The sequence below is a fragment of the Thunnus maccoyii genome, chromosome 23 (assembly GCF_910596095.1).
Source record: "Thunnus maccoyii chromosome 23, fThuMac1.1, whole genome shotgun sequence".
Lineage (NCBI taxonomy): Eukaryota > Metazoa > Chordata > Actinopteri > Scombriformes > Scombridae > Thunnus > Thunnus maccoyii.
Window position 1 is genome coordinate 22422867 of NC_056555.1, and position 26706 is coordinate 22449572.

General features: G+C 40.1%; 1 protein-coding gene, 1 long non-coding RNA gene and 2 other non-coding genes across 4 annotated transcripts in view; 3 read left to right on the forward strand and 1 right to left on the reverse strand.

The window, feature by feature from the left end:
- LOC121890471 (thyrotropin-releasing hormone-degrading ectoenzyme-like) overlaps positions 1 to 17619 on the reverse strand; it is a 198157-nt gene extending 180538 nt beyond the window's left edge. The window contains exons 1-2 of the mRNA XM_042402755.1: positions 17599 to 17619; positions 2834 to 6198 (exon numbers count right to left, since the gene is read on the reverse strand). Of these exons, the coding sequence (XP_042258689.1) occupies positions 2834 to 3328 (495 nt within the window). The 5' untranslated portion in view covers positions 3329 to 6198; positions 17599 to 17619. The remainder of the gene's footprint in view (positions 1 to 2833; positions 6199 to 17598) is intronic.
- A 1978-nt stretch (positions 17620 to 19597) lies between these two features.
- Positions 19598 to 21702, forward strand: LOC121890423. The gene is made up of 3 exons (XR_006093785.1): positions 19598 to 20320; positions 20741 to 20781; positions 20923 to 21702. It is a non-coding gene; the product is annotated as an uncharacterized LOC121890423 (long non-coding RNA).
- trnal-caa lies at positions 21100 to 21210 on the forward strand. Its single transcript has 2 exons — positions 21100 to 21137; positions 21165 to 21210. It is a non-coding gene; the product is annotated as a tRNA-Leu (tRNA).
- trnal-uaa lies at positions 21484 to 21602 on the forward strand. The gene is made up of 2 exons: positions 21484 to 21521; positions 21557 to 21602. It is a non-coding gene; the product is annotated as a tRNA-Leu (tRNA).
- Positions 21703 to 26706: the final 5004 nt, after the last annotated feature.

Sequence of the window (26706 nt, forward strand, 5' to 3'; positions counted from 1 at the left end):
CTGCCCTAAATCTTTCCTATATAACATTAATATGAATACACTATTGATCTTATGCGTCCTGCCCATTTTCTAACCTGTTCCACTTTCTTTTTTGTCTCTTAACTTCCGGTTGATATTGTATTAAATGTGTTGTGTAGGAGAAATGATCTGATTAGTGTTCAACATCCTTCATATTGGACGTTCTTTTATCAAACTAGTCTGATATTTGCTTAAATGTAGACACAAGGTGATCACAAGCAGCAGTTGTCAATCTGCCCAATGTGACATATCTCCACTTTCGGTGCAGACAGGAAGTTAAAAGACAAAATTATGGAGTGGGAGCACTTCCTTGTGCTAGGCCAACAAAAGCGCCTCTAATCTACCAAACTAAAATATTAAATTAATGACATTAAAGCAGAAACAGGGATGATCAGAAAGTCAGTGGAAATGCCCTCTGAGATGAGAAGGAGTGCATGATGGGAACCATTTGGAATCTTTGGCTCTCTGCGTTGTCACACATCAGCAGTCCTCAGCCAATCAAACAGTGTGTGTGCGTGTGTCTGTATCTGTTAGTGTGTTTGTTCTTTGATGAATGAACCGATCGATACGAACAGAGAGCCTGCTGACACAGAGAGGAAACATCAGGGATTAAAAGGATGGTTTTTTTTCACGGTTTTCTGGTGAGTCAGCGAACGCAGCGCCGCGCTCCGTGATGCCTTCAAATGTCCCACGCGGCCAAAATGCTTTTTTTAATTGTGATGTTTGTTTTGTTGTTTTCTCAGCTGAACTCGTCACTGTCAGACATTTTAAACGCCCCAAAATTGTTTGAACGCAACATCTTTTCTCTTCAAATCTTTCTAGTCGGTCATGTGACTCTCTGGATTAACCATCGAGAGCCACCGAGGTCTCTGCGAGTTCATTTTTGCTGACATGAACTGAGACCAAACGCTGCCTGGATGGGAGTGAATTAAGAACTGACGGCATGTTTTTTGTTTTTGTGTAGTTCATGTAATGAAACATGTACACGTTAAACCACCACAACGACGCTTTAAGCACTTTCCTACTTTGTTTTTGTTCAATTTTGAATGCATCATGGCATTTCTTTGACTCTGAGAATAAAGCGTTCCTTGCAGGAGTTTCTTTTTTCCTTCTCTTTCTACCAGCTGCTTCTATTTTCATCCACATTTTTTTTGTTTTTTTAGCCTTTCCTTTATCTAAACAATTTTTCTCTTCATATCACATTAACTCAGAGGATACCTTAGGAGACCTGCTTGGCACCCAGCAACACCTTTTAATTCATAGTGTGCTCACAAACACGCACACACACAAACACACACACACAAGATGCTTGAGGGTTTTTAATTGGCCTCTGCCCAAATTAGACAGATTTATCCCTCGCACATTAACCAAGATGACCGGTCTGAAAAATCATGTTGCCCGGGCGTTTCTCTGAGGCTTTCTCTCACCACGCGCTTGTTTCAAAAAAAAAAAAAAAAAAATTAGGCTGAAACAGCAACTTTGACGGTTAATTAGCCTCGTTAAGGAAATCTCTGAGGCCAAATCTGGAAATAAACATTCTTTGTTAGAGAGAAAGGGTTGTTTTCTAACGCAGAGAGCAGAACCTCGCATGCAGACAAGGAGGTTGGTTTGAAAAGAATCATCATGTACCTGCTGTTTTATGGTGAAGACATCTGATTGGATGATAAAGGAAAAGGGGTATGGAGCTTTGTATTTTGATTACAACTCATTAGCGACATAATTCCCTTCCCTAAAATAAGTACTACACCTTTAACACCAATAAAACACCTGCTAAACGGAGGGTCATGTAGTGTTGGGAATATCCATTATTATTCCGTATCATGTGACAACAGTTATCAGCCAGTGATAACATTTCCATGTGAAGCAAGTCTGAAACACTTACCAGGCAATTACATCCACTATACGTCTCAGACACCAGATTTCCATCAACTTTATGGATATTAATGGTTGCCGGAAGATGATCCCTAATCCTTTTGGTGACCCCCTGGCCTTTCATCTTTAACCGCCCTCAAGCTAAAGTTTCTATGTCCTTTCCTCGCAAAAAAGCCGTTCAATTTACTATGCACATTAATACGCCCTGAGGGCTGAATCCGTTTGATTTTAATGGATCAAAAGCAGCACCCTCGGGACAAATATTTAAACTTCTCATCTCCTGCTGGTAAGGCTCTGAGAGCTTTCTTACAACACTAACAGTGGAATTTCTTACCAAAAATCAATAGATTTCAATGAAATGTCTACAATCGGGGGGGTTTTCTCACAAAGTATAAGTAGATTTATGCGCTGCGTTAATGTGAAGCTCGACTTCGGTGACCTTTGACGCGAGAATTTGAGCCGTTGACCGACTGTGAGCTTGACAGCGCTGACATTTGAGAGAACCAGAGACTCAAACAAAAATAAACAAAAGTACGCAGCTGTGTCTCACCATCCGGGGTTTATAAAACCCTGTTCAACCACATGGGAAGCAACGCTGGCAGAGATGATCTTACTGTGTTTACATCGAACAAAAGCAACCACGACTTACAGTGGTCACCGCACGACCCTCAAGTTGTTACTGCGTCGCCAAGCGTCCGGCACAAACTCTCATGACAATATGTAAATAAGTTTTATGGCACCACTTTCTGCCAGACGAGATCTTGAGTATCTTCTTCATTCTGTTTGACACTTTCATATCGTTGGGAGTAATAAACATTTTCCTCCAGCTGTTACATCAGCAACCTGATATCATCCTCAGACATTAGTGTTTAACAGATATAAGTGTTCACATGTTCTCAATTATTTGTGTGACATAGATATCTGCCCTTACAGGCCACCGTACCTCAAGGCGGTCAGCATGCAGCACGATGAATCTGGTGGCGTTGATGCACTCCAGCTCGATGCTGACCTCTCCGGAGAAGGTGAAGTTGTCCATGTAGACGGCGAGCCGCAGGTCGTAGTGCCGCGGCCTCAACGAGCCCGGCAGCCGCGAGTTCCTCCACGGCTGAACCGCCTCCTCGTCCCCCCTCTCCCCCGTCCTCTCCCCTCTGCTCCCGTTCAGTTTCGCCGACCCTCCGGCGCCCCTCGAGCCCGACTCCCTCATCGCCCCGTCGCGGTCTCGCCCTCCGCACTCCTCGAAGCGAACGCTGAGCACCACGGCCACGGCCGTGACGATGATGAGGGTGAGGATGGACAGGGCGAAGCCCAGCACCAGTCGTTTGTGCACCGTGATGTGGCGCTCGGTGGTTCGAGGTCGGACCACCACGGACTCGGCCCACTGGTCCGAGAGGCCGCGGCCGTTCCTCATGGTCCCCGGGCTGCTGTCGTTTAGTCCCATTTTGCTAAAAATGTCACTCTGAAGGTGAAGAAATGTCCTCAAAGTTCAGATTCAGAAACAGGTTCTGATTCAGAGAAACATTCATTTATGCTTCCCGCTCCTTTACAGATGATTTCCTGGGAAACAGATTTGGTTTTGTGTGTTTTGATTGTCCCAAAGATTCAAGTTCTCAGTCTGTCAAACCTCCCGTCTGTGCTGCTGAAACTCCAGCAGTTATATTTCTGAAAAAAAAACCTGAACTGTGACCTCGCCGCCGCTGGACCTTCGTCGAGCGTCCTTCAGCTCTGACTCGAGCTGGAAAATCAACACCGCGGCACGTCTTACATTTCAAGCAACAAAACTGACAAACCAGAAAGGATGAGATGGTCGTGTGCTTTTTGGTTTTGCGGTGAGAGGGAGAAAAAAATCAATGCTGCATGGCTCAATTTCAAGTGTAGAGGAGACTGAGGAGGAGGAGGAGGTATGCTGTTGAGGATGTGGCTATACAATGAGCGTACCATCCATAGACTTCAGCTGGAAATCAGCTGGGTAAGCTAAACTGTAAACCTCCACAGATAGAGGTGTTAGACTGGGAATAAAGCCTTGTTAAGAACCTGTGTGCTGGGAAACAAGCAGATATCTCAGATTATGTCTTAAAAATCACTTTTCGAATGTTCAGAAACAGTTGCATCTTAAACTAAAGCTTAAATGAACACAGGAGATTTAAAGTGGCCCCAGGTAGATATAAAGTTAATTTCTTCTGAGTTAAAGCTCTTCCAGACCTGCAATAAAGCATAAATAAACCCCTATCGGACTATTAGGGGGTTATTATCAGCATACAGTGGGAGATGAAAATACTTAACAGAACCCAGCGATGCACTTCAAGTCTCTGTTATGATTACTTTTCAGTTTTTGAGTCAAGTGAAGACTCAGGGCTTTTTTTTTTTTTTATTTTAACATTAAAACCAGGTCAACAAATTAACAGATGATATGTTTTTATCATATTTTCATCGCAATAAAGATTCAAATTTGTATTTTTGTCGAGAAATTTGCAAAAGTTGTGACAACTATTCAAGTTTTGCCTCAGTTTGTTGGGTTTTTGTTACAATTTTAGTTAAAAATTCTTCTTTTGTTAAGACTTTTATTCTAACAGGATAAAGAATTCCTCAAATGTCCCTGTAAAAATGTTTCAAGGGGGTTCAATGTGTGTTTTTTTGGGAGGGGGGGTCAAGACGGACCAGATGAAGTTTAAACTTGCTGAAAGGGAGGAAGCATCTCTGTGTCTCTCTTCGTCAAAATGAGCATTTACTGTGTTTTTTTTTTTAGATGCTTTCAGTTGACATATCTCCAAAAAAGGTGATGTTTAAAGGTTATAACTCTCCCTCTCTCTCTCTCTCTACAGCCTCTGTCTATGTCTCTCTCTCTCTTTCTCTCTTGAGGGGGTTAAGTGGATAATTTACAGCCAGCATGTGGGTTTATTTCACCGTGGAGGAGATAATTCACTGGAATAGGCCTACTCCGCTGGGTCTAAGCAATCCCTGCTTTACAGCTTATGAGCCTGATAGATGAAAATTGATTTAAAAAATGATTGATGACCCGGAATTTATTGATTCAATGGATTCCATCTCAAACCAAGAGAGAGGGGCGAAAAAATCCCGGGTTTTTTTTTTTTCAGCCGTTTAAAATCCATCAATCAACCCTTTCCGTTAATGAGATCAGTCTGCTATTAATGATGATGGTTAACCGATCATTAACGGTGCGTGAGAATGTCTGAATAACCCGGTAAAGATCCAGATCAACTCCCTCGGTCCCTCCGGTAACTTCTCCTCTCTCGTCCCCGTTAGGGTAGCGGTGAGCCCCGGGCCCGGGAATCCAGGAAACCTCCCCCCGGTGGTGGTGATTCGTTATTGAAGAGACTTTCTTTTCGCTTTTCCTCCCGTTATTTTCCCTCCAATAATCGGTGAACTTGACGGTGAACCTGCGGAGGTTATTTTTAATTTCTTTTCTTCAGAAACCGGGGGAGGGGGTGAGGTTACCGTCGGTCAGTACACCGTTGAGTCCACCCGGGACCGTCCGGGGATCCGTTACACTAACGTTAGAGATCCGTTAAAACACCTCGGATGTCAGTTTAAACAGAGAAAAATCCTTCAAGAGAAATCACCGGAGTTAACGGAAAAGAGATCCGTCATTGATCCGTTTAAAGACCGGGAATCCGTTAAAAAAAGAGAAGCAAAAAACATCTAGGCATCATTTCAGACTTGATTCAAACACAAAGTGCTCAATTTAAAACACCGGGGATCCGTTAATAGAGAACAAACCGGGGCTTCCTGTGAAACGTCAGAGATTCGTTAAAACACACCGGAGATCAGTTTCAGTACCTACCGGGGACCGTTTGATAAAAACGATCCTTGAAAGCGGCGCCAGTGATCCGTTAAACACAATAAATCCCTCAAAAACCACTGGATCCGTTTCCATGGAGTCCAAAGTGGAAAACAACCATGTCAGGCGGATTATCCCGGGTTAACGGCGGGAACGAGCCCCTCCGGTGCTCCGTTATTAAACCCGGATCCTCCTTAACTTTTTAGCCCACGGAGAGCTGCTCCTCTCTCTCTCTCTCTCTCTCTCTCTCTCTCTCTCCCTCTCTCCCCGCTCCCGGTGATGATGATGATGATGACGATGAAGCGCGGCAATGAAGATGATGATGCTGTCCTGCTCGCATCCCTCCATCCACCGAGGAAGAGGAGGAAGAAGAGGAGGAGGAGGAGGATGCTGATGTTGCTGATGCTGATGCTGTCGGTCGGTCGGTCGGTCAGTCGGTGGTGAGGAAGACTCTCGTGCAGACCGTTCAGTGAGTCCGCTCGCGGTCTGTGATTGAGCACGAGCTGCTGCTGCTGCTCCAACCGAGAGGCACGCGATGACAGAGAGAGAGAGGGAGAGAGAGAGAGAGAAAGAGAGAGAGAAAGAGAGAGAGAGTATTCAGATCTATTATTTTCTATTTTCTGGATATATTATAAAGCCGACAAAAGAAAAATTAATGATAAAAGACAAGTTAGTCTCTCTCTCTCTCTCTCTCTCTCACACACACACACACACACACACACACACACTGATTAGTCTCCAGCAGGAGACTGGTAGAGATGGAAAGTGAGAAGGGGAGACCTCTTTCATTCTTTTTTAGATTTCTCCAAATTAATGTGTCTGCTGAGATTTTATTTTCTTAATTACAGTATCTTTATTAACTACATGAACATCGGCTCTTTACAGTGTTGTGGATAATTGAGAATTCCTCCCAAGAAAAACAACAAAATCAGCAGTGTCAGCCATAGCAGGAGCAAAGGAGGAAATCAGGTGATGTTATTAGAGAACGACAGAGTCTGAGTAGGGAGGAGGTCGGGGTGGATGGATGGATCAACAAAAAAAAAATCAGGCTTTAACACAAGAGACTGCTGTTTTTTTCTTGTTTCCAACCACTAGTCGACATATTTTCTTTAGAACATGTCAACAAAAGGTCCTCTAACCTTAACAAAGTAGTAATTTTAACCCAAACCGTGATCTTTCCCTAAACCTACTCAAATCGGTTTTAGCCTCAGACGTCGGTGTCACATCATAAAAACGTATTTGCAGTCAATGGTGTCAGATCAGAAAATGGCTCTATGTGTTGTTCTGGAGTGCACGGACCAACAACAGATTGGCTTGTTGGGATCATTTCGCCAATCTTGAGATGAGAGAAAATGTTAAACTCAAATTATACTGTCACACAAGGGTCTACATTTCTACATTTACATAGCTGTAAGGTTGACAGTGTAAATTTCGTCATGTCTTGTTTTTCTAGCCCAAACATATGACTAAGTTATTGTACACTTGTACCATACGTGGCTAAGAAGGACGCCTAAGAATGGACAGCGTTTTCAGCAGTGGTGTCTGCCTTACACAGAACAACTCTCTGAAGACTGAAAACGTGATCGCTGTTATTAGTCTTTGGAGCCGTTTTTAAATCAACTAACTTAACCAAACTCGTCATAACGGAGGAACATGTCAACCAGTGCAGTGATGTGGCTCACTGACGTGTTTTTAATAGTTTCTGGACAACAACGGAGGTCTACGGCACAGAGGAATAATATATATCACACAATACCTGTTTAGTAGATCACTTCATTGTTGGTTTGGCTCCATACATGTCGACAGTAAGAAAAATAGAGAGATTCTCTTTTCTACAAAACTTTAAAGTGTTAAATGTGGTTTTACCAGTGATGCACCATCCATAGCCTGTATATAAAGATGGACGTGGCGAGGTGTGACGTCACCTGTTGGTTTCATTGCCAGTTTAAAGCCCAGAGTTGCTGTTTATGGTCAGCACCACCAGGACCTTCCAGATAAGGAGTGAGGGATGTTGCCTTTCACACTCTGGAAACACGCCTCGCTACCTCGGACCAGAGCTAACGCTAGCTTACTGGGAACACTGAGCGTTGCGCACTTTAGCAAACTTTAGCTACTTTAGCTAAATTGTGCTAACAGGGCAGATATCATCTTCAAGTAACATTAAACTTAGTGAAATACTGCAACAATTAGGGACGACATGAAAAGATGTGAAAAGATTCAACAGTTTTGTATTTATGAACATAACAGTTAAATTAGAAGTGCTTAAACCCAACGCTAACTGTTTCCTGAGTGAATAACTACAGACTTATTTTTATAAAGATTAGGGTTGTAGTCAACTGAAGGAAATCTTGATTGACTGAAATAATACCTACTCTTCAACCAACTGATTGGTAGATGGCGAAAAAAAAGTGACAATCACGTAATATAGTAAACAAGACAAGTAAGCCCTCCAAGCTAATGCGTGCTACGTTGTTAGCAGGTGATATCTAATGTTGGCAACATTTTTCGCTGACACTAGATATAAAACAAAAGCCAGAGACTATATCGTATTAAGTTACTGTGAGCTGTAAATTCAACACTTCCACACAGAAGATAACGTAATGTGCATTAATGTTATCGTTTTTAGTCAATTTAGAACCAGTTTTCAATACCCATCGCTAGCAACGATAGCGTGACTCAGTGCGAGTCCTGGAGCCGGGGGGAGAGCAGCAGGTGAGTCAACTTTTAATCACAGCTGTCAATCAACGCCCACACAGCAGACATCAAAGCTACTAGGGTTGTGCCCGAATACAAATACATTATTGGGCAAAGCACAAATAGTGGCTTTTTATATGAATATTTGTTTCATACAAATATTTTAAAAAGTTATTTGTTCGGGGTGTTCCCCAGAGATAAAGCTGAGCTACTGACACATGCAAAGTGCTCCCGAGGGACTCTCCATAACCTGCTGTTCCCCTTCTCCTTTCCACAAAGTTAGGTTGTAAAAAACAGGCAATAAATGAAAAATGCAAAGCGATAATCGCCTTTGAAGTTCCTCCCTACACGTTACATGCTGTGCTGTCTCTGTTATGGGTGTATAAATAGGTAGAGGTCTGTCTGCAAAGAGGTGATGAGTAAAGTTTTAGCTCAGTAGTCAGCGCAGTCGTCTATGATCTGGGAGACTCCAGTTCAAAACACGTTGTGGGGACCTCCTTCATAAGGTAGTTTATTCATAAATTCTTATTATAACACTTTAATTTTCTAAAATTAAAAGTGTAATAAAAACAAAAAACAGGATTTTTAAGCCTCTTTCCACTTTTATTCGATTACAAATACAGATACAAATAGTTTTGCTGCCTCAATAAATACAAATACAAATACTGGGATCTCTGCACATCCCTAAAAGCTACTCTTCAAAACCTAGTAATGGAGTAATAATTTCCAAAATGACCACCAGCACACTTATTAGAGACTGAATTTAAACAAATGACTCATTGAAAAAAACGATTGACTTGAGTATTTCTAGACAGAAGTTGAAGCTTTTTGAGTGGGATTCAGTACCATCGCAGTAATCTGGGTTGTCTGCGTCTGCCTACAAACCAGATTCCTCTAGTCTTATTACTTTATCAAGAGGAAATTGTTTTTGTTAAAGCTTAAGAAGAAGCATGTTCAGTGATTTGGAGACTGGTAGGTGTGAATGAGGGTGAACGGTTGTGTATTTATACTATAGGTGTCCATCCTGTGATAGACTGGACATCAGTCTGGGGTGACAGTTTGAATCAGGATAATGTCATATTTCTGTATTTTTAAGGATTTAAGGACTTTTTTTTCCCGCCACTGATGTCGAGCAACAACTTGAAAACCAATCAGAGAGCGAGACAGAAACTGACATGTGACACTCAGACCGTGTGAGCGACGTGGAAGAGAAATATTGACAGATTCCAGCAACTAAACACATACAAACAAACACACACACAGCGCTGCTCCCCATGTTAGTGAATGACATCCACAGATTACAGAGTGCGGCGCTATTAGAGGTGAGTCTATAATCTGTGGACGTCATTCACCAACATGAGAGCAACGCGTTGTGTGATTGTGTCAACAGCTAAACCAACACCAGAGAGAGAGAGAGAGAGAGGAGGACACACTGGTGAAATGTTTGTTTTTTTAATGATGAAATTATTCCGTGAGAGAGAGAGAAAGGCAGATTGTGACAGACAGAAAGGGGCGAGATAACATGAATATTAACAGTTTTAAACAGGCTTATTTAGAGATTTCCTTATATCGCTAATAGCATTTATCAACCCATATCGTTACTTATTAACAGGCTTATTTGTTCTCAAATAAAAGCATTTTTTGAGCTGTAAATGTGTTTCATAGATGGACGTGTCAAGTTCAAACACAAATGGAAATCAGTTTGGGAGTTAATGGAAATGATTTGAATAAACTCTGTTTTGAAACATTAGTCTGAATAATGAGGCTGAATTTGTTTTCTTGTATTGATAAATTGACATTTTACCCACTGACAGGTTGAGATGAAAGAATTTATTTGCTAAAAACATACTGTAAAAAAAAAGAAAAGATGATTATAATGTCTATATTTATGATCATTGATGTTTCTATTGTAAACAGAATCTTTGAAGAAAAGGATGATTTTAATGTTCTGTATATAAACTTCCAACAGCTTGGAAGAATGGCTGAAAACGAATGAATAAAGCGAAACAACAAGGTGCACTGAGACGGGTTGTTAATATAGATTTCAATGGATTTTTTTGTGAAAACATCCTCCACTCAAACATGGGTTTTGCTTATTATTGTTGCTTCACTTGCATGTTTGAGCTTCTCTGTGCAGAATGATGTTTGTGTAGAAGTTTGTTTTCACCTTCATCTGCTGAAGGAGGAAAGTTTCTCTGAGCTCAACTTAAATCTACAGTTTAACACCTAAGAGCAGGATTTGTGACATCAAAACTAGTTTGGAGCCGATCGTGGTCCAGTGTTCAAATTACACAAGTGTGATGTGGAAACGTGAAGCCTCCAGTTCACAAACACTGAGAATGAACTTTACAGTGAAGGAGGAGACGCCATTATCAGACACACATTATTGTTCCAGCAGAGAAGAGTATTATTATATATATATATCTTAATACACGTCTGGTCTGGAAGGGATCTTTAAGGTTTGGAGACCTTCGTGGTTTTTAAAAAACAATGTTGAACTCCAATTGTGAAACAGTAAAACGAGCGATTCTCAGTTATCAACACAGCTAGTCACAGTTTTTAACACATTTGTTTAGATATTAACACAACTACTGACATTTTTAACATGTTCTAGCTTATTACCATGGTTTTATATTTGGTTTTATATTGTTAACAAACAGTGAGTTAAAAGTGCTTAGTTGCATTTTATTAGTGTTTCAATGCAAGTTTTCCAACCTGAACTCACAAAATATTAGTAATTATTATTATTTGATAGTTTTAAAATATATGTTATATTGTTTATATGAACCAAAACACTTGACAGAGGTTTTTTTTTTTTTTTACATGTAAATAAATGACACTAAACCTAATATTAACATGTGGGATATGTAGGAAGTGGATTTGAGATGCTTTTCATTTATTTTTCATCATCTGTCAGTTCAGGATCCTTTTGGTAACAAACCAGTATCAGCATGTTCTCTGCATGTGATATTTAACTGGTCTGGTCATGTGTTGAAGGTCAGCTGTTCCCCCGCTGTTACCAATGTGACACCGACAGAAGTCCAGCTCATCAACATTCACGCCGCCAGCTGTTTGATTGGCTATTGACACGGCCTGCCAAGCGTTTGATTGGCTATCACATGAGCCATTAATTTGACGATTGCCGCGTTCACGCCCAGCTGTCTCAGAATATGTGTGTCCATATATATATTATATATGTGTGTATGTGTGTGTGTGTGTGTGTTTTAAACAGTAAATGTCTCCTTTTAAAACACGTTGTTTTACAAGCACATTGTAAGTGTTCACTGTCTGTATGAGTTAAGTCATGTTCAGTGAAGCTAACTGCTAGTTTTTATCTCTCTGTTAGACGCTTCAGTAGTCGATGTTTCGTCCAGCCAGAGGCGAAGGCTGTAGGATCGATGGTGATAGAAGTCTCTCTGTCTATTCATGCAGCACTTTGCTTCACAGAAAAAAACACTATATGGCCAAAAGGTATATATATCACAGCTATATGTGATAGTTGAACATCATCCCTAAACTATATGCATTAATCTGCTGCTTTAACAGCCTCCGCTCTTCTGGTTTTCACATTTTCCTCAAGATTTTTGAACGTGTCTGCACGTGTTACTGTGAAGAACCACTGAACATGTATTCATTTTCATGGGACTTTGCAAGGCATTGTGGGATAGATAGGAAGTGACCGGCAGGACTGACCAGTGATGCCATGGATGTATATAAAGGACGGGTTCTGCCTTAAAACAACAGTCAGGAGCCCAAATGAACATCGTCGCTCACTTGAATAGAAACAAATATTGTAATCATGAGGCTCTCTAGACTTTCCAAATGTTATTGGACCAAATGGATCAAATTCTGATAATAAAACAAGTTACACTCAGGAAAATGTATTCACTGACAGTTGCATGCAGGAAAAATGCTTTTTGGGCCAACGTGCATCACGTGATGAACCCGGACGTTGTAATACACGGTTTGGCCAATATGTCAAATTGGGCTTCAAAGTCCAGCGAGGGATTTAAAATTTATGAATGATAATATCATGCAAATGAGGACAAAATGTTCCTCTCTGTCTATGTTCACGCCAACTGATGAATACCCATCGAAACACTTTACATATTGTACACGCAGCATGTGTGTAAATAGGAATTAAAAAGGAGAAAGAAGAAACTTAATGTCATCCGATGCTTCATAAAACAGGCGGCAGAATTTGCTCTCTAATGACATTAAACGGTGACATTGATGCTGATGTCAGTGGATTCACTGTGAGGAGCGGGTGAAAGCATCCTTCACACTCACGATGGCCATTAATTAAGGTTTCAACAGCAAAGAAAATACGTTTTTTAAAATCCATCAGTGATGCATCCTGTCAGCGAACCGTCCTATCGTATCATTTTTAACTCATCTTCATCATGTCTGAATAAAGCCATAAGGAACGTTGACATAAAAGTCACCTCTGTCTAAATGACAAAAAGCCATCAGTTTAACAGCTTAATGAATCCAGTGACGTTACGTATCCTCTGTCTGAAAAGAGCTTGAGTCGACGCTAATGATATTCAGAGCTGAAGTGCAACTGGAAGTTCTGGGTTCTGCTCCAGAAGAAGGAAAACCTCATTAACATGTGTAACTATGCAGCCTTGAAACTAATGATGTACAGAGGGCCCGGTATTAGTATTTGTATCTGTATTTGTTGAGGCAGCAAAATTATTTGTATTTGTATTCGAATAAAAGTGGAAAGAGGCTTAAAAATCCTGTTTTTGTTTTTATTAGGCTTTTAATTTTAGAAAATTCAAGTGTTACAATAAGTGTTCATGTAGTGTTCCCTTGGGAGCACACCCCCAACTCCGGGAGTGATGTCCAAATTAGGAAATGTGCGTCATGCAGCAGGTGGATGTGACTCCCCTCGTTGAGACCTGCTGACAGACGTACCAGCGGAGCAGAGGACAGAGAAATGAAATAGTGATGTAACCGACCTGCACGCTGGTATTTGACATGTTTTTTTTGTTTTTTTTATTCCCCTGAAAACAAATAATTTTTAAAATATTTGTATGAAACAAATATTTTCCCCACTATTTGTGCTTTGCAGAATAACGTATTTGTATTCGGGCACACCCCTACTGGAAACAGAACCTTTATCAACAGTATGTCATCTGGATCGCTTCATATGTTTAGATAAGGACGGTAGTTTTTCTGAAAAACAATCTAATGTTGTTGTTTATTCAATATTTAAGTTTATTAGCAGACTTTAACAAACACAATTTCCCATAAGCCCTCGGTGTTCAGGGGCTAAACGTCACGGCTGGACAGAGGAGTCCATGAGCGAGTGGAGGAGACACAGCGAGTTCAGATGTGTTTTCTAAACGACTTTAGAAGAAAGCGTCGGTGAGTTTTATGGATACGGATGAACGACAAGTCGCCACGATGACATAAGTTGTAGTTTTTTCATGGGGGTTGTAGTTTTTTTTGTGCACACGACTAAAAACGTTGAACTTTTCTAAAATCACGACAGTTTCATCTTCTGATTGCAGCTGCCGTTGAGGAGCCGAGTCGTCCTAGAAAGTAAAGTCCAGCTTCATGTTTTCAGAGGAAAACGCTGAACGAGAGACTGCGCTGACTTACAGACAGGAAGTGACATCATGGCGTCGGCTTAAAGTTGAAAAACTGAACGTGCAAATTAAGGCTCCCAAGAACCATTCTCATTTCAATGACTGCATGACCAGCAGGAAAACTTTATATATTTACCCACAGGACTAATAAAATCATCAGCGTGTTGTTTCTTCTGTCCGACATGCTGACACTTTCATAACGTCGGGTGTCATGAACACTGTTGCCTCCAGGGGCCACTAGCGGAGCTTTATAATATTAGTTTGTTTTATTGGATAAAAGTGAACACACACACACTTTCTCTCTCTCTCTCTCTCTCTCTCTCAGCACACACACACACACACATTCTCTCTGATATTGCACATCCAATTAGAGTCCTATTTCAGCCAACTGGATCAAGGTGGAAGACAGCGGGAGAGAAAGAGTGAGTGAGAGAGGAAGAGGAAGAGAGAGAGAGATCTAAGTGGGCGGCACACTCTTCTGCCTCAGGGTAGATTGGTGTCAAGTGCAGGGAACACACACAGTGGGCAGAAAATGTAATGAATGTGTATCACTTGTTAGGAAGAAAGTGTACGTGTGTGTGTGTGTGTGTGTGTGGTCTCTGCACTTGACACCAATCTAGCAGCAGCAGCAGCAGCAGCAGCAGAAGAGAAATAAAAAAAAGAGAGAGACGTGTCAGAGGGAGAGCAGACTTAAAGCTGAACACACAGAGACCCAAACATCAATATTTCAAATTCCTTGAAAGCACTAATCCATCCATCATTCATAGTCACGCTACATGAAAGAGACGTAGATGCAGACAGAGACTGACAGAACATACTGTGGTCAGTACACACAGAACAAACACAGGCTCACTGTTTCTGTGCTGAGCTGAATCATTGGTGGTCTGTTTGATGTAAACAGAGTCTGCTGAATGCCGCAGCGTTCGTGTGGCGTAGTTCGGTGTAGAGTTCTGTTTCATAGTCGGACTTTTGACTCTCAGCATTATGTTTATTGGTACCACTTTCTGATAAGTATACACCACCGTAACATTTGTTTTATCCAGTGCTGGAAAGTAAATTTACTGTACTTAAGTCCAATTTTGAGGTACTTGTACTTTACTTGAGTATTTCCATGTGATGCTACTTTATACTTCCACTCTACTACATTAATTTAACAGCTTTAGTTACTTTTTAGATGAAGATTTGACACAATGGATAATATAACAAGCTTTTAAAATACAACACATTGTTAAAGATGAAACCAGTGGTTTCCAACCTTTTTGTCTTTTGACGTCTTACAAAAAGCAGTGTGTAGTCGGGGTCACATTTCACATGTCTATGAGTTGTTAACAGCTCCACCAAATAGTGATTTTTCCCTCTAAACTTCTCACATGCTTTCATTTCAATAAATGTTCAAATGATCCAATATTTCAGCAAAAATCAAAGATTAGAGAAAAAGTCCAAAAACTGAAAACAGATTTGTGTATCAGAACTTTGTTTTTTCTTCTTTCCTCTCCCATTAATCATCTCACGACCCCTCAGATTTATCTGATGACCCTTCGGAGGGGCCCGAGGATCTGAATACTTCTTCCACCACTGGCTTTATATAATTCTTTATGAAGGCAGCTTCAATGTACTGTTCAACCAATTACCTTCTGGAAAGGGCTGCAGATCATCCTGATAAATAAAATCCATTTATTAACATTTATTTACAGTCTCTCTAGCATCAAATTCCCTCTTTGTGTTTCCCTGTTGAGCTGCAGGTGGAAGTATAGTAACAAAAAGAGGAACTTTGGCACTAAAAAGACTGTAACGTTGAAAGATATCTACTTGATTTGACTCATTTGGACGCTGAAGTTTCATATTAGCTTCAGATAAACTTTTAAATACATTTTTTGCACAGAAGACTTCCATTGTAAGTTTATTATGAAGGGATCTTCTAACGGTCAGTATGAACAGGAGGAATGATTACAGCAAGAAAAACATGTTTCATGTTCATTTAGGCTTCTGACTGTTGTTTTAAAACACACATGAAAAATAGTGAACTCATCCTTTAAGACCTGATGACTTATCAGAAAGTTATTAATAATTAATAATCATTTATCAGTATATATGAATCATTAATCAAGGGTTAGTGTTTCACATTTTCTCAGTCACCAGGTAATAAGTCATTAATGACAATAATTAAAGTCTGCAGTTTTAGATAGTATAAGAGATAGAATTAGATAATGCAGTTGTTATGGTGGTATGGAAAGGAGGGGTTTTTCATAACCTGGCAACCCCGAAATGATGCTTATTAATGGCTTATACATGATTTATTAACCATTAATTCATGCTTCTAAACCCTTAAAACCGGTGCCTTAGTAGAAAGTGGTACCTGTTTAATATTACACAAGTGTTCAACCTCCAGCTGTCACATCACTGTCAACTTTAGTGACACAACACTCGGGAGGATCAGCTGTGGTCAACAATGTGGTCTGATGAGACACTGCTCCAGCTTATCACAGCGGTAGATCCTCAGTCTGTCAATCACGCCGTTCTAGGGACGCAGCGTTTCGCCGACAGCCTCCGAGATCCACCTGACTGACTGTCAGCTGCACATCCTTCTCAGTGAGTTGTTCATTGTAATAGTGGAGACGTTTCAGGCGTCATGGCAGAGCTATTTTTAAAGACAGTGAAGTAAAAAAAAACATTTTCCCAGTTCTAAATATAATCACTGAACAGTTTTTTGTGTGTGTGTAAACTGGGAATTTAGACAATAGATTAACTAAACGCCAAGTTACTTAAATCAACTATAATTTGGAATGTCAACATAACACTAACGAATTATGCAGGTTGATTAACTTTATAAATTAACTTCACATTAATTAACTAAGTGAACAAAAATAAATAATCTGATCTAACATGTTGTTTTTAATTTTGTATTTTATGCAGTATTAATGTGTGTGGATATGTTGTATGACTTCTGCCACCAGGTTGTGCCTTTGAGTACAGTGAGAGTTTTGAAGCAGAAGTAGTAGAAGAAGAGGAACTTCCTCCGGTTGCAATAGTTAGCACAAAGCTAGTGGGTTTTAACAGCAGCAAAAAATATGCTGGTGGACTGTAAGCTACATATTAGGGATGTGCAGAGGGCCCAGTATTTGTATTTGTATCTGTATTTGTTGAAAGCAAAATTATTTGTATTTGTATTTGAATAAAAGTGGAAAGAAGCTTAAAAATCATCTTTTTGTTTTTATTACGCTTATAATTTTAGAAAATTAAAGTGTTACAATAAGTGTTAATGAAGCTTGTTCATGAAGCATATGTCAGAAGGCTCAGCTTTATCTCTGGGGATCAATTATTAAATATACAAGTAAAAACACATTTCTGCTTTTGGCCGTTAAACATCAGACGTGAGCTGTGGGAGATTTTGTACATTTGTTTCCCTGACTTCACATCTACTGTAAGACCCGAACTTTACAGACATTTGACACATCAAATGTGACACATCAAAGCGTTAGTTTGTCTTTAAACATTAGAAATAATTGCCTGTCCAGAGCTAATAAATGTGTCCGCTAACAGTTATGTAAATCGTTTTAAATACCACTAATGTCTAAAAAAAACTAGTCCTATGTTATATATGTTGTTGAGTTGTGTACTTACATTATCCCAAATGTTTCCAACAATTTTCAAGCCCAGAGAAATCTGTAATTTAATCAAAGTAACGGACCGTTTCATTTGGTCGCATGTCAATGGTGTCATACCTCCTCTACCAAAGAGTAAACACGCATCAGATGCATACGGCGGCGCTGTGTTTGTCCGCTACAATGGCGTCTACCAAAGAGTAACTTACACACATACAAGATAATACATCGGCGTTGTCGTTGTTCCACACAAACTGTTATAAATTGACTTTTATTCAGTTTTAAGCCACATTTTCATGATAAATTTAGGTCATTTTTAACTATATCTTTTAGCCGGAAGAGGGATTTTAGTCATTGGACGTCTGGATCTTAAGTTATCAGAGAAATAAACTGGACAAACGTTAGCAGCAGCTCGGCTAACAGCCCCTCCAGGAAGTCCGGTGGTCACCAAACATCGTCGGAGAAATATTGATTTTTTAGGTGAAACAGCTTTAATTTGTATTTATAACGATTTTAATCTGCAAGTATGTTTGTTTTTGGAGATGGGGAGACCTCTGCGGATAATTCGGCTCCCGGGAGAAACCGGCCGAACCTCTGGATCTAACGTTATAAGAGAAATAAACCGAACAAGTGTTAGCAGCAGCTCGGCTAACAGCCCGTACCGGACGTCCGGTGGTCGCCGTACATCGTCGGAGAAACACTGATTTTTTAGGCGAAACATCTTCATTCAGTGTTTTTACCTGGAATCTCCGGGTCCGTTTGTTCTGGAGAGGAGGAGACCTCTGTGGGTAAAAACATCCCGACTGATTAACACTGGAGTAATCCTATCCCGGTGAAGCTGGTTATTTAACAACGAAGACAACAACTCCCATGATCCCTTGCTACTTCACACCGTCATCACACGCCGTCTTTTTTTTATTGTTTTGGTTGAGAGTCCCCTAGTGGCTGAAATTACATATTGTGCGTTTAAAGCCTGGGTTGCGCACACTACACTAGAAGTCTTACTAAGTCTTACTATTTTTCTGTAAAAGTAGAGAATAACAGTTTTATGCTGTATTTATAAAAGCACCAACAACCTGAATTTCAGCATGACACTGTTGATTTTGCAATAAATTAATGGCAACCCTGCATTTGGTAAGTAGTGCCTTGGCCACCGTTCCTGTACTTCCCCCTAAGAAAAACAGGACCAGCCGCAGTGAACTGCTTCCTTCCCCCTTTCCATTAATTTACTGCAAAATCAGTGTCATGCTGAAATTCAGTTTGTAGGTGCCTTTATAAATAGAGCACAAAACTGTTATTTTCTACTTTTACAGCAAAATACTGTTACAAGCAGTGTAAATTAACAGTAAATTGTGTATTACTGTCAACCAAACCGTCAACATCTTTCTCCTGCAGAGTGATGACACACTTATTCACATCCTCTAGCACGTGGTTCTCTGGGGACATAAAACAATGATGCAGTTAGTTCTTTATATGTTTTGTTAGTCAACCACCTTGTTGTAAACATGCTACGAGCCTTCCTGGATACAAAGGTTAGAAGTTAGTGTGGAAATGTGCTCATTTTTTTAACCTGAGACTTGCTTTAAGATGGAGCATGTTTGTACCAGTATGACTGAAGAAATGTGCCACTGGGAGTCCGACTGGTGGTGAGATGTCACTGTTGGGTAGATTTGGTTTATCAAAGACACTAGCAGAGCAATGCAGTACATAAAATAAGCGCAGCAAAAACGTCAGGTCGGACTGCTGTGTTTAATTAACTGACTGCTAACAGTGAGTTTAAATTTTAAATATCTTTTTCCACAAACCTTGTTACTTGACATAATTACTCAGACAGTATTTACAACAGTGAATAAACAGCCGTTTGAATTGTGACTTCAAATGTCAAGACAAATTATAAAATGTTAAGGTATTTCTTTCAAACCGTGTCTCACTTTATTAACATTATACATGAATGATGCTAAACATTTGTACACAATTATAAAGTAACAGAACAATGCATGGAGTTCATTCAGGTAATTAAACATTCAAAAGTCATTTAAAACGTAAATATTTAAACAAGTAGTGTAGTCTGTCTGAACATTGTACACAAATAGACATTAAACAAAATATATCAATATGCTCCTCTAACTGTTGCATGTCAAAACATGCTGGATTGAACTGGAAAAACGATATGGTTAAAGAACAATGGGACAGCTTTAGTGGGTGTATGTCTGTAGCCTAAGAATCTGATGGTTTGGTACAGTACATCTGTAATTGTTGCCATGTACTAATGCTCACCACATTATTGTAACCAAATAACTGCATCTTATATCAGTGCCTGTTTGGTTTTTTTAAATTGGTTTTTTACATTTAAAAAAAAAAAGTCCCTCTAATGCAAGTTGTAACCAGACTGTCCAAGTGTGTGTTTATAAAAGTTTGTAATGAGCGAGTGAATGACTGAGAAAGTGACTGAGTGAATGACAATCACTACGAGTAACAGCTAAATAGTTTTGTTTTGGATATAAATAGCTTGACTCAACCAGTGAATACTGAACTGTGTTACTATTGAACATACTGTATGTTTGTATGCTAAGTCCTTCATATATTTTAAGTTAACATCTTTTATCATTTTTCTTTCCTCTTAGGCTCAAGTTTAATTTTATTAGCTTAAATACCCGAGGGTTCCCCCGGCGCTACCGCTCCAGTAACTGGTTACCTCATCTGGAGTGGAGACTGGCCTTTAACTGGAAACTTTTTTATTGGTGAGGGATTTCAGTTCTTCAGTTGTTGTAGGCAAACATTTTCAGTTTCAAAAGTCAAAGTAAGAAAATACACCAATTTTGGTGTCATTTGCAGAAGCCCAAGGGAACTTCTTCAAATGTCTTGTCTTGTCTCCCAAACCCGAGATATTCAATCTGCAGTGATGTAACATAAAGAAAAGCAGCAAATCCGCCTTTTTGGAGAAGCTGGGACCAACACATTTTTGGCATTTTTTTCTTGTGAAACAATTATAAAAAATTAAGATGTAATTGCTGATTAATTTTCTACTGATCAATTTTTATCAATTAAACATTGTAGCTCTACTTCAAACCCTGTCCATATTACATTTTTGACGTTTTGACTTGACTGTTATTTTGTAAACTAATCAAAAGTTCGTATTCATGTGTTTTGTGCACATCGAGGACTAAATCACCTCACTCACTGGGAAGCAGCTATTGTATTGGTAAGTCAGATAAATATTTACATTTTCTACTTAAAAAGTCACTTAAGCATTTCATTGTAAAGTCCTTGTTAACTGGAATAATTAGCAATTAGGACTGTAACACAAATTATTTCATATTTTTTGTTAAATCAGTTCCTGCAGGATCAAATTGACTGAGTGACATTGCCTCTTGTACAACAATCAGAGGTATGTTTGAAATTTGATTTTCTCTGCATCAGGAGTAGTATATCTGTATTGAATTATTCAAGAATATGTAGACTTGGTGCTTTTTATGTACTGAGCTATTAGAATCATTATGGTTCACATGTGGTATGTGTTGTCAGGATGGCCGAGTGGTCTAAGGCGCCAGACTCAAGGCTCCTCTCCTTCCTAAGCAAAGGGACTTCTGGTCTCCTAATGGAGGCGTGGGTTCAAATCCCACTCCTGACACAGATTTCATGCCTTTAGCTTTACAAGATAGAAAGCTGCCTTTCTTCAGCGGTGAAAAGCTTCTCCTTATCCGTGTGTGACCAGAAGGATAACTTTTTGGGAGATATAATCATTTAGTGTCTTAAACTCTTCTATACTATACAAATTTGGGCTGTCCAGAAGAAGTTTGACAATTATGGGAGAAAGCTGCTGAAATCCTACATCGTTGATCCAAATTACTGCTTCTAGCTAATCTAGCAGTCCACACTGACTGTGGTTGACTACAAGACAGTTGTCAGGATGGCCGAGTGGTCTAAGGCGCCAGACTTAAGTCTCTAAAGCTTACTGAGTATACTGAGCAAAAGGCTTCTGGTCTCCAAATGGAGGCGTGGGTTCAAATCCCACTTCTGACAAAGATTTAAGGACTGAAGCTTGATAATACAGTAATGGAAAGCTCTTTCTTACCAGAAGCTTCTTTAATTGAACAGTCTGTTGCATCGTGGAATAATATTAGAGACATAATATAAAAATAATATAATATAATATAAAGGGACAACACTGATTAAAGTTGTCAGTAGTTGATATTTGTCAGTATCCTTTTAAAAAAGGATTAACTGAAAAACTGTCAAGTCTTTTCGAGTCATCTGCCTCAAGTCAAAGTCAAGTAGAGTCTTATCAGCGTTAGTCAACCAAGTCGCAAGTCCTCAAACTTGCGACTCGCCTCTGACAAATATTGATTGAACTTTCCTTGGCCATGGAAATAGGGGCTAAATTGAAACAGGAGCTAATTTCCTTCCAGAAACAAACAAGTAAGCTAATACATAATCAGTATTAGCATACAGATGTGAATCTGCATGCTAAAAAAAGCCTCAAGTTCATATGGTAGATTGAAAGTCACCCACTTCCTTTCAGAAGTCCAACGATAGCTGTGATCTTCTGCAATGAGCCTCAGCAAGCCTTGTCCTGAGAATACAAAAACAGAAAATATGTATCATGCTCTTAAAAGTGCCTGAACAACAACAACGTTGGTGTTAATATTCCATTATATTCATTTACAGATTACAGCCTTTATTTTATGTTGAATATTTTTAATAAAAATAATTTACTGTGTTTTTATGGCATTTACACTTAATGTAGAAAAAACAAAAAAAACTGTAAAATAATACAGTAAATTTCTGTGAAATAACTTTTTTTCTCACAGTGTAGAAGAGCTCCAACTGTGATCACGTAACACTGTCTGGGGGATTTTTTTCATATATTTTTAACACATAAAATAAAGAATTAAAAAGTAAATCCTTTAGTCTGACTCGGGTCCAAGTCTCAAGTCTTCAGCTCTTCTTATGGATGATGCAGATAAACTCATCGCTTCCCTCTGGAAACATTTAAAGTTGGTAATTACATCATCGCCTTCCCAACACTACCGCAAACGCCTGACCTTGAGTTTCTGGGTGTTTAAACAGAAAGCAGTGTTTTTTTTATCCCTTTGAGGGAGAGTACTGGTAGACAGTGGTGGAAGAAGTATTCAGATCCTTTAGTAGTAAAGTACCAATAATGCACAAGTATAGAAATATTTAATAAAAAAAAATACAAAAGTTTTATCAGCAAAATATAGTTGAAGTTTTAAAGTAAAAGTAGTGGTTTAGTCCTTCTGACTGATATATTATTATATATGAGATTTATTAATACTAATTAGCTAGTTTAGTCCAGTGGTTCCCAACCTAGGGGTCGGGGCCCCTCCAAAGGGTCAGTAGATAAATCTGAGGGGTCGTGAGATGATTAATGGGAGAGGAAAGAAGAAAAAACAAAGTTCTGATACACAAATCTGTTTTCAGTTTTTAGACTTTTTCTCTAATCTTTGATTTTTGCTGAAATATTGGATCATTTGAACATTTATTGAAATGAAAGCATGTGAGAAGTTTAGAGGGAAAAATCACTATTTGGTGGAGCTGTTAACAACTCATAGACATGTGAAATGTGTAATTTGTATTTTGTTGTAATTTAAAAGCTTGTTATATTATCCATTGTGTCAAATCTTCATCTGAAAAGTAACTAAAGCTGTCAAATAAATGTAGTGGAGTAGAAAGTACAATATTTCCCTCTGAAATGTAGTGAAGTGGAAGTATAAAGTAGCATCACATGGAAATACTCAAGTACGGTACAAGTACCTCAAAATTGTACTTGAGTACAGTACTGGAGTAAATGTACTTGTTTCACCTGAGTGTCAGGTTGATCTGACGGATTCAACCCTGCTGCTCGTCCTCTGGATGAAGGCTTCAGTCTGTCACTAATGCAGCCAACAGGTCAGACACTATGAATAAAATCTACCTCCTCATGGTTTAAGCAGCCCCGGCCGGTGGCAGGTCGTCCTCAGAGCCCCACACTTGGATCGATGACATCTGGTTGATGTCTCTCAGCATATGAGAGCAGAGGCTGGTTGCTGAAGAAACTGGGTGAAAGGCAGGTATTGATTCTGAGGAGCAGATGAGAAGCTTAAAGATAGCAACTTAGTTTTTCTTATATCAGTGGTTTTAGCTTTTATTTTGTTGTCTTTTTGTGTCTTTTCTTTCTCTCTTTCATGCATTTTTCTTGCTCATTTCCCGCTTCTCTGTTATGAGCTGAAAGCAGCAGAGCCAGATCACATCAGAGACCAGAAAAGAGACCAACAGAGCGCTCCAAAGTGTGTGTACAACGTGTGTGTGTGTGTGACGGCTCACCGTACAAATGTAAAACAGATTTCTTCTCTCCTTTCTTTGATAGGTGTATCTGTCTTTCCTGTCATTTGTTTTCTCATTTATCTTCACAGCAGTGTGCATGTGTGTGTGAAAGTGAACTAAACATGCATATATGTGTGTGTTGTTCATTTTCTCTTATTCATTCACATGCAGCTTTCTACATTCATTTATTTTTCTAATTTGTCAGGTGTGTGTGTGTGTGTGTGTCTGTGTGATGTGTTGTTTCACCATACTGGAGTTGTCAAACTGGTTTACAACAGTTGTGTGTGTGTGTGTGTTGCTCACTCTGCATGACGCTGATTAAAAGTGAGAGGTTTTTGATTGCTTCGACCCTCCATGGAATTATTAGCATAGTGCACACACACATACACACACAAACACACACACAGGCGTAATTGAGCATTTCTCTTCTACATTACATACAACAGGATCCAATCTCCACCTGCGGTGTGCAGCGTCGGCGCGCTAATGTGAATCCATTGGGCAGTGCAGGTGTGTTTTTTAAGTAGTTTTGACTTTACGATCGATCTTACTTTTTAAGAAACTTTAGTTTTAGATCGATCTTAACTACTTCTAACTGATTTCACTGACTCTTAACTATTTATTATGTCGATCGGACTAAGTTTGCAGCTATTGACTGCTGCTTTGACAGCTGCATGCTAACTTTAGCTAAGCTAGCTTTAGCGAAAGCTAGTTTTTTAAAGGGGCCATATTATGATAAAACTCACTTTTTCAGTGCTTGTGCATATGTATCGGGGTCTTTGATGTGCACACAAAGTGTGAAATAAGACAACCTTGTTCTCTTGTGATTCAACAAGCTCTTACGTCACTTGGGGCCTCATTGAAATTGTACCACCCCTCCTGTCTATACCTCTATCTGAGTCTCCATTCACTAAATTTCCTGAAGCCTGCCATGTTTTTCCCATAATATTTGGGCGTATCGTGGGGCTGGACTGGGGGACAGAGCCGCTGCTTGCTGACAGACAGCTGCTGGGCACCGGCCAGCTCTGGAGGAGAGAGAGCTAGAGAGTCCTGTGATTCTTCTGCTGCTGCTGCTGTTGCTACTATCTCATCATCTGGAGGAATAAACACCCGATTCTGCTCTGATCCAGAGCAGTTTACTGATGACTTTTGGGATTTTTGGGATTAAGTGGATGTATCTTCAAACATATATTTTACTAAGACACAGACAGGGAACTGTGTTAGCTTGTTTAAAAGGGGTATAATATGGCCCCCTCGAGCATGGCTCCACTCACCTCGCCATCTGACTATGTAAACTGCAAATGGCACAGTCAAGAGATCTCTGAGCTCCAGAGAGAATCTCCATGCTACACCAGATCTGAGAGGGAGAGAAGCACATCGACTCACTGCTGACATTTGGCTGAGCGTGGAGACCTGGATGCCACTGCCCCCTGCTATGGCGTGGTTCAGATGCAGACAGACAATCCCTGGCTTCATCTGCGTGCCAGGCCTAAGGTCTCCCTAAGCTCCACTTTAACACCACTGGAGCCTCAGATAGAAGTGAAGCCAAAGCTTCCCCACAACCAGCCTTAGACTATGGTCGGCAAGGGTGGTCTGCACTCGTCTCATCTACCTTCACCTTGTCACCGTCAGCTGGCAAACACACTCAGCACAATGGATTAATCGGTATTTCCCCCACTGGTCCAGCACCTTTGCCCTCCATCCTTGCTGCCTCCGTCTAATGAGCCCTCTTCTCCGCCAAGACCACCGGTGTCAAGGACGTTAACTCACCTGGTATGCATTTAGTCGCTGGCTAATTTCTCTGCCCGACCACTGTGCAGTAGGGGTCAGGAGGCTCCACAAAGAACCTCAGAGCACGTGGATGTCATGAAGGGCTCGGGTACGGAGAATCCCCTGGCACCCCCCTCCCCTCCCCCACAGACCATCTGTGCTCATGGTGGGAACATCCATGGTCAGATACTTCTCAGTAACCAACGGACACACTGCTTGCTACCCCTGTGAGAATGTAAAGGACGTCAAACAGTGAAGCAAAACTGCTGGACACACAATCAGCTTCTGCTTTGGTCTTAGATGCAGGAATAAACTATTTAAAACACCAAGAATCAGAAACACTGAAGAGGGATTTCATCAGTCTTGTGGACACACTACTTGATACTAGCAAGCAGGTCATCATTTCAGGACCTCTTCCTCCCCCATGTTTGGTGATGTCAAATTCAGCCGTGTGAGACAACGTCGCACCTTGCTTAAAGGTTACTGTAGGACTATGAACATCCCCTTTGTAGACAACTTTGTGACCTTCCTGAACCTTTCAGGCATGACCTTCTTCATCCAAACATTACAGGATCACACCTATTATCCATGAACATTGAGCTGACTCTTCAATCCTGCAAAGGCATCATCTCCTGACAGACTGTGAGTTCATCCCCTATTGGTATTAAAAGTTCATTAACATCATTAGTGTAGTAGTGAATCATAGATCTAGTTACAACACCACACATATAATTAAACCTTAGAGACCTGCCAGATGTCTTATAGACATAACGCCCTCTAGATTTCAGCCCATCACTCTGACTTTGCCTTCTGCTTTAAAGACGGCCTTATTAAATGGATCATTAGCTTAAAAAATCTTTCATTATAAATGATATGATTACCTCTCATAAATTGGATTGTGTCCTGCTAACAGAAACTTGGCTTGATCAAACTGGGTATAAGGAACTTATTGAGGTCTTATCCCCCAACTACAGCTTCCTGCATTGCCCTAGGTCCACTGGAGAATATAGAGGGGTTGCAGTTTTATATAATG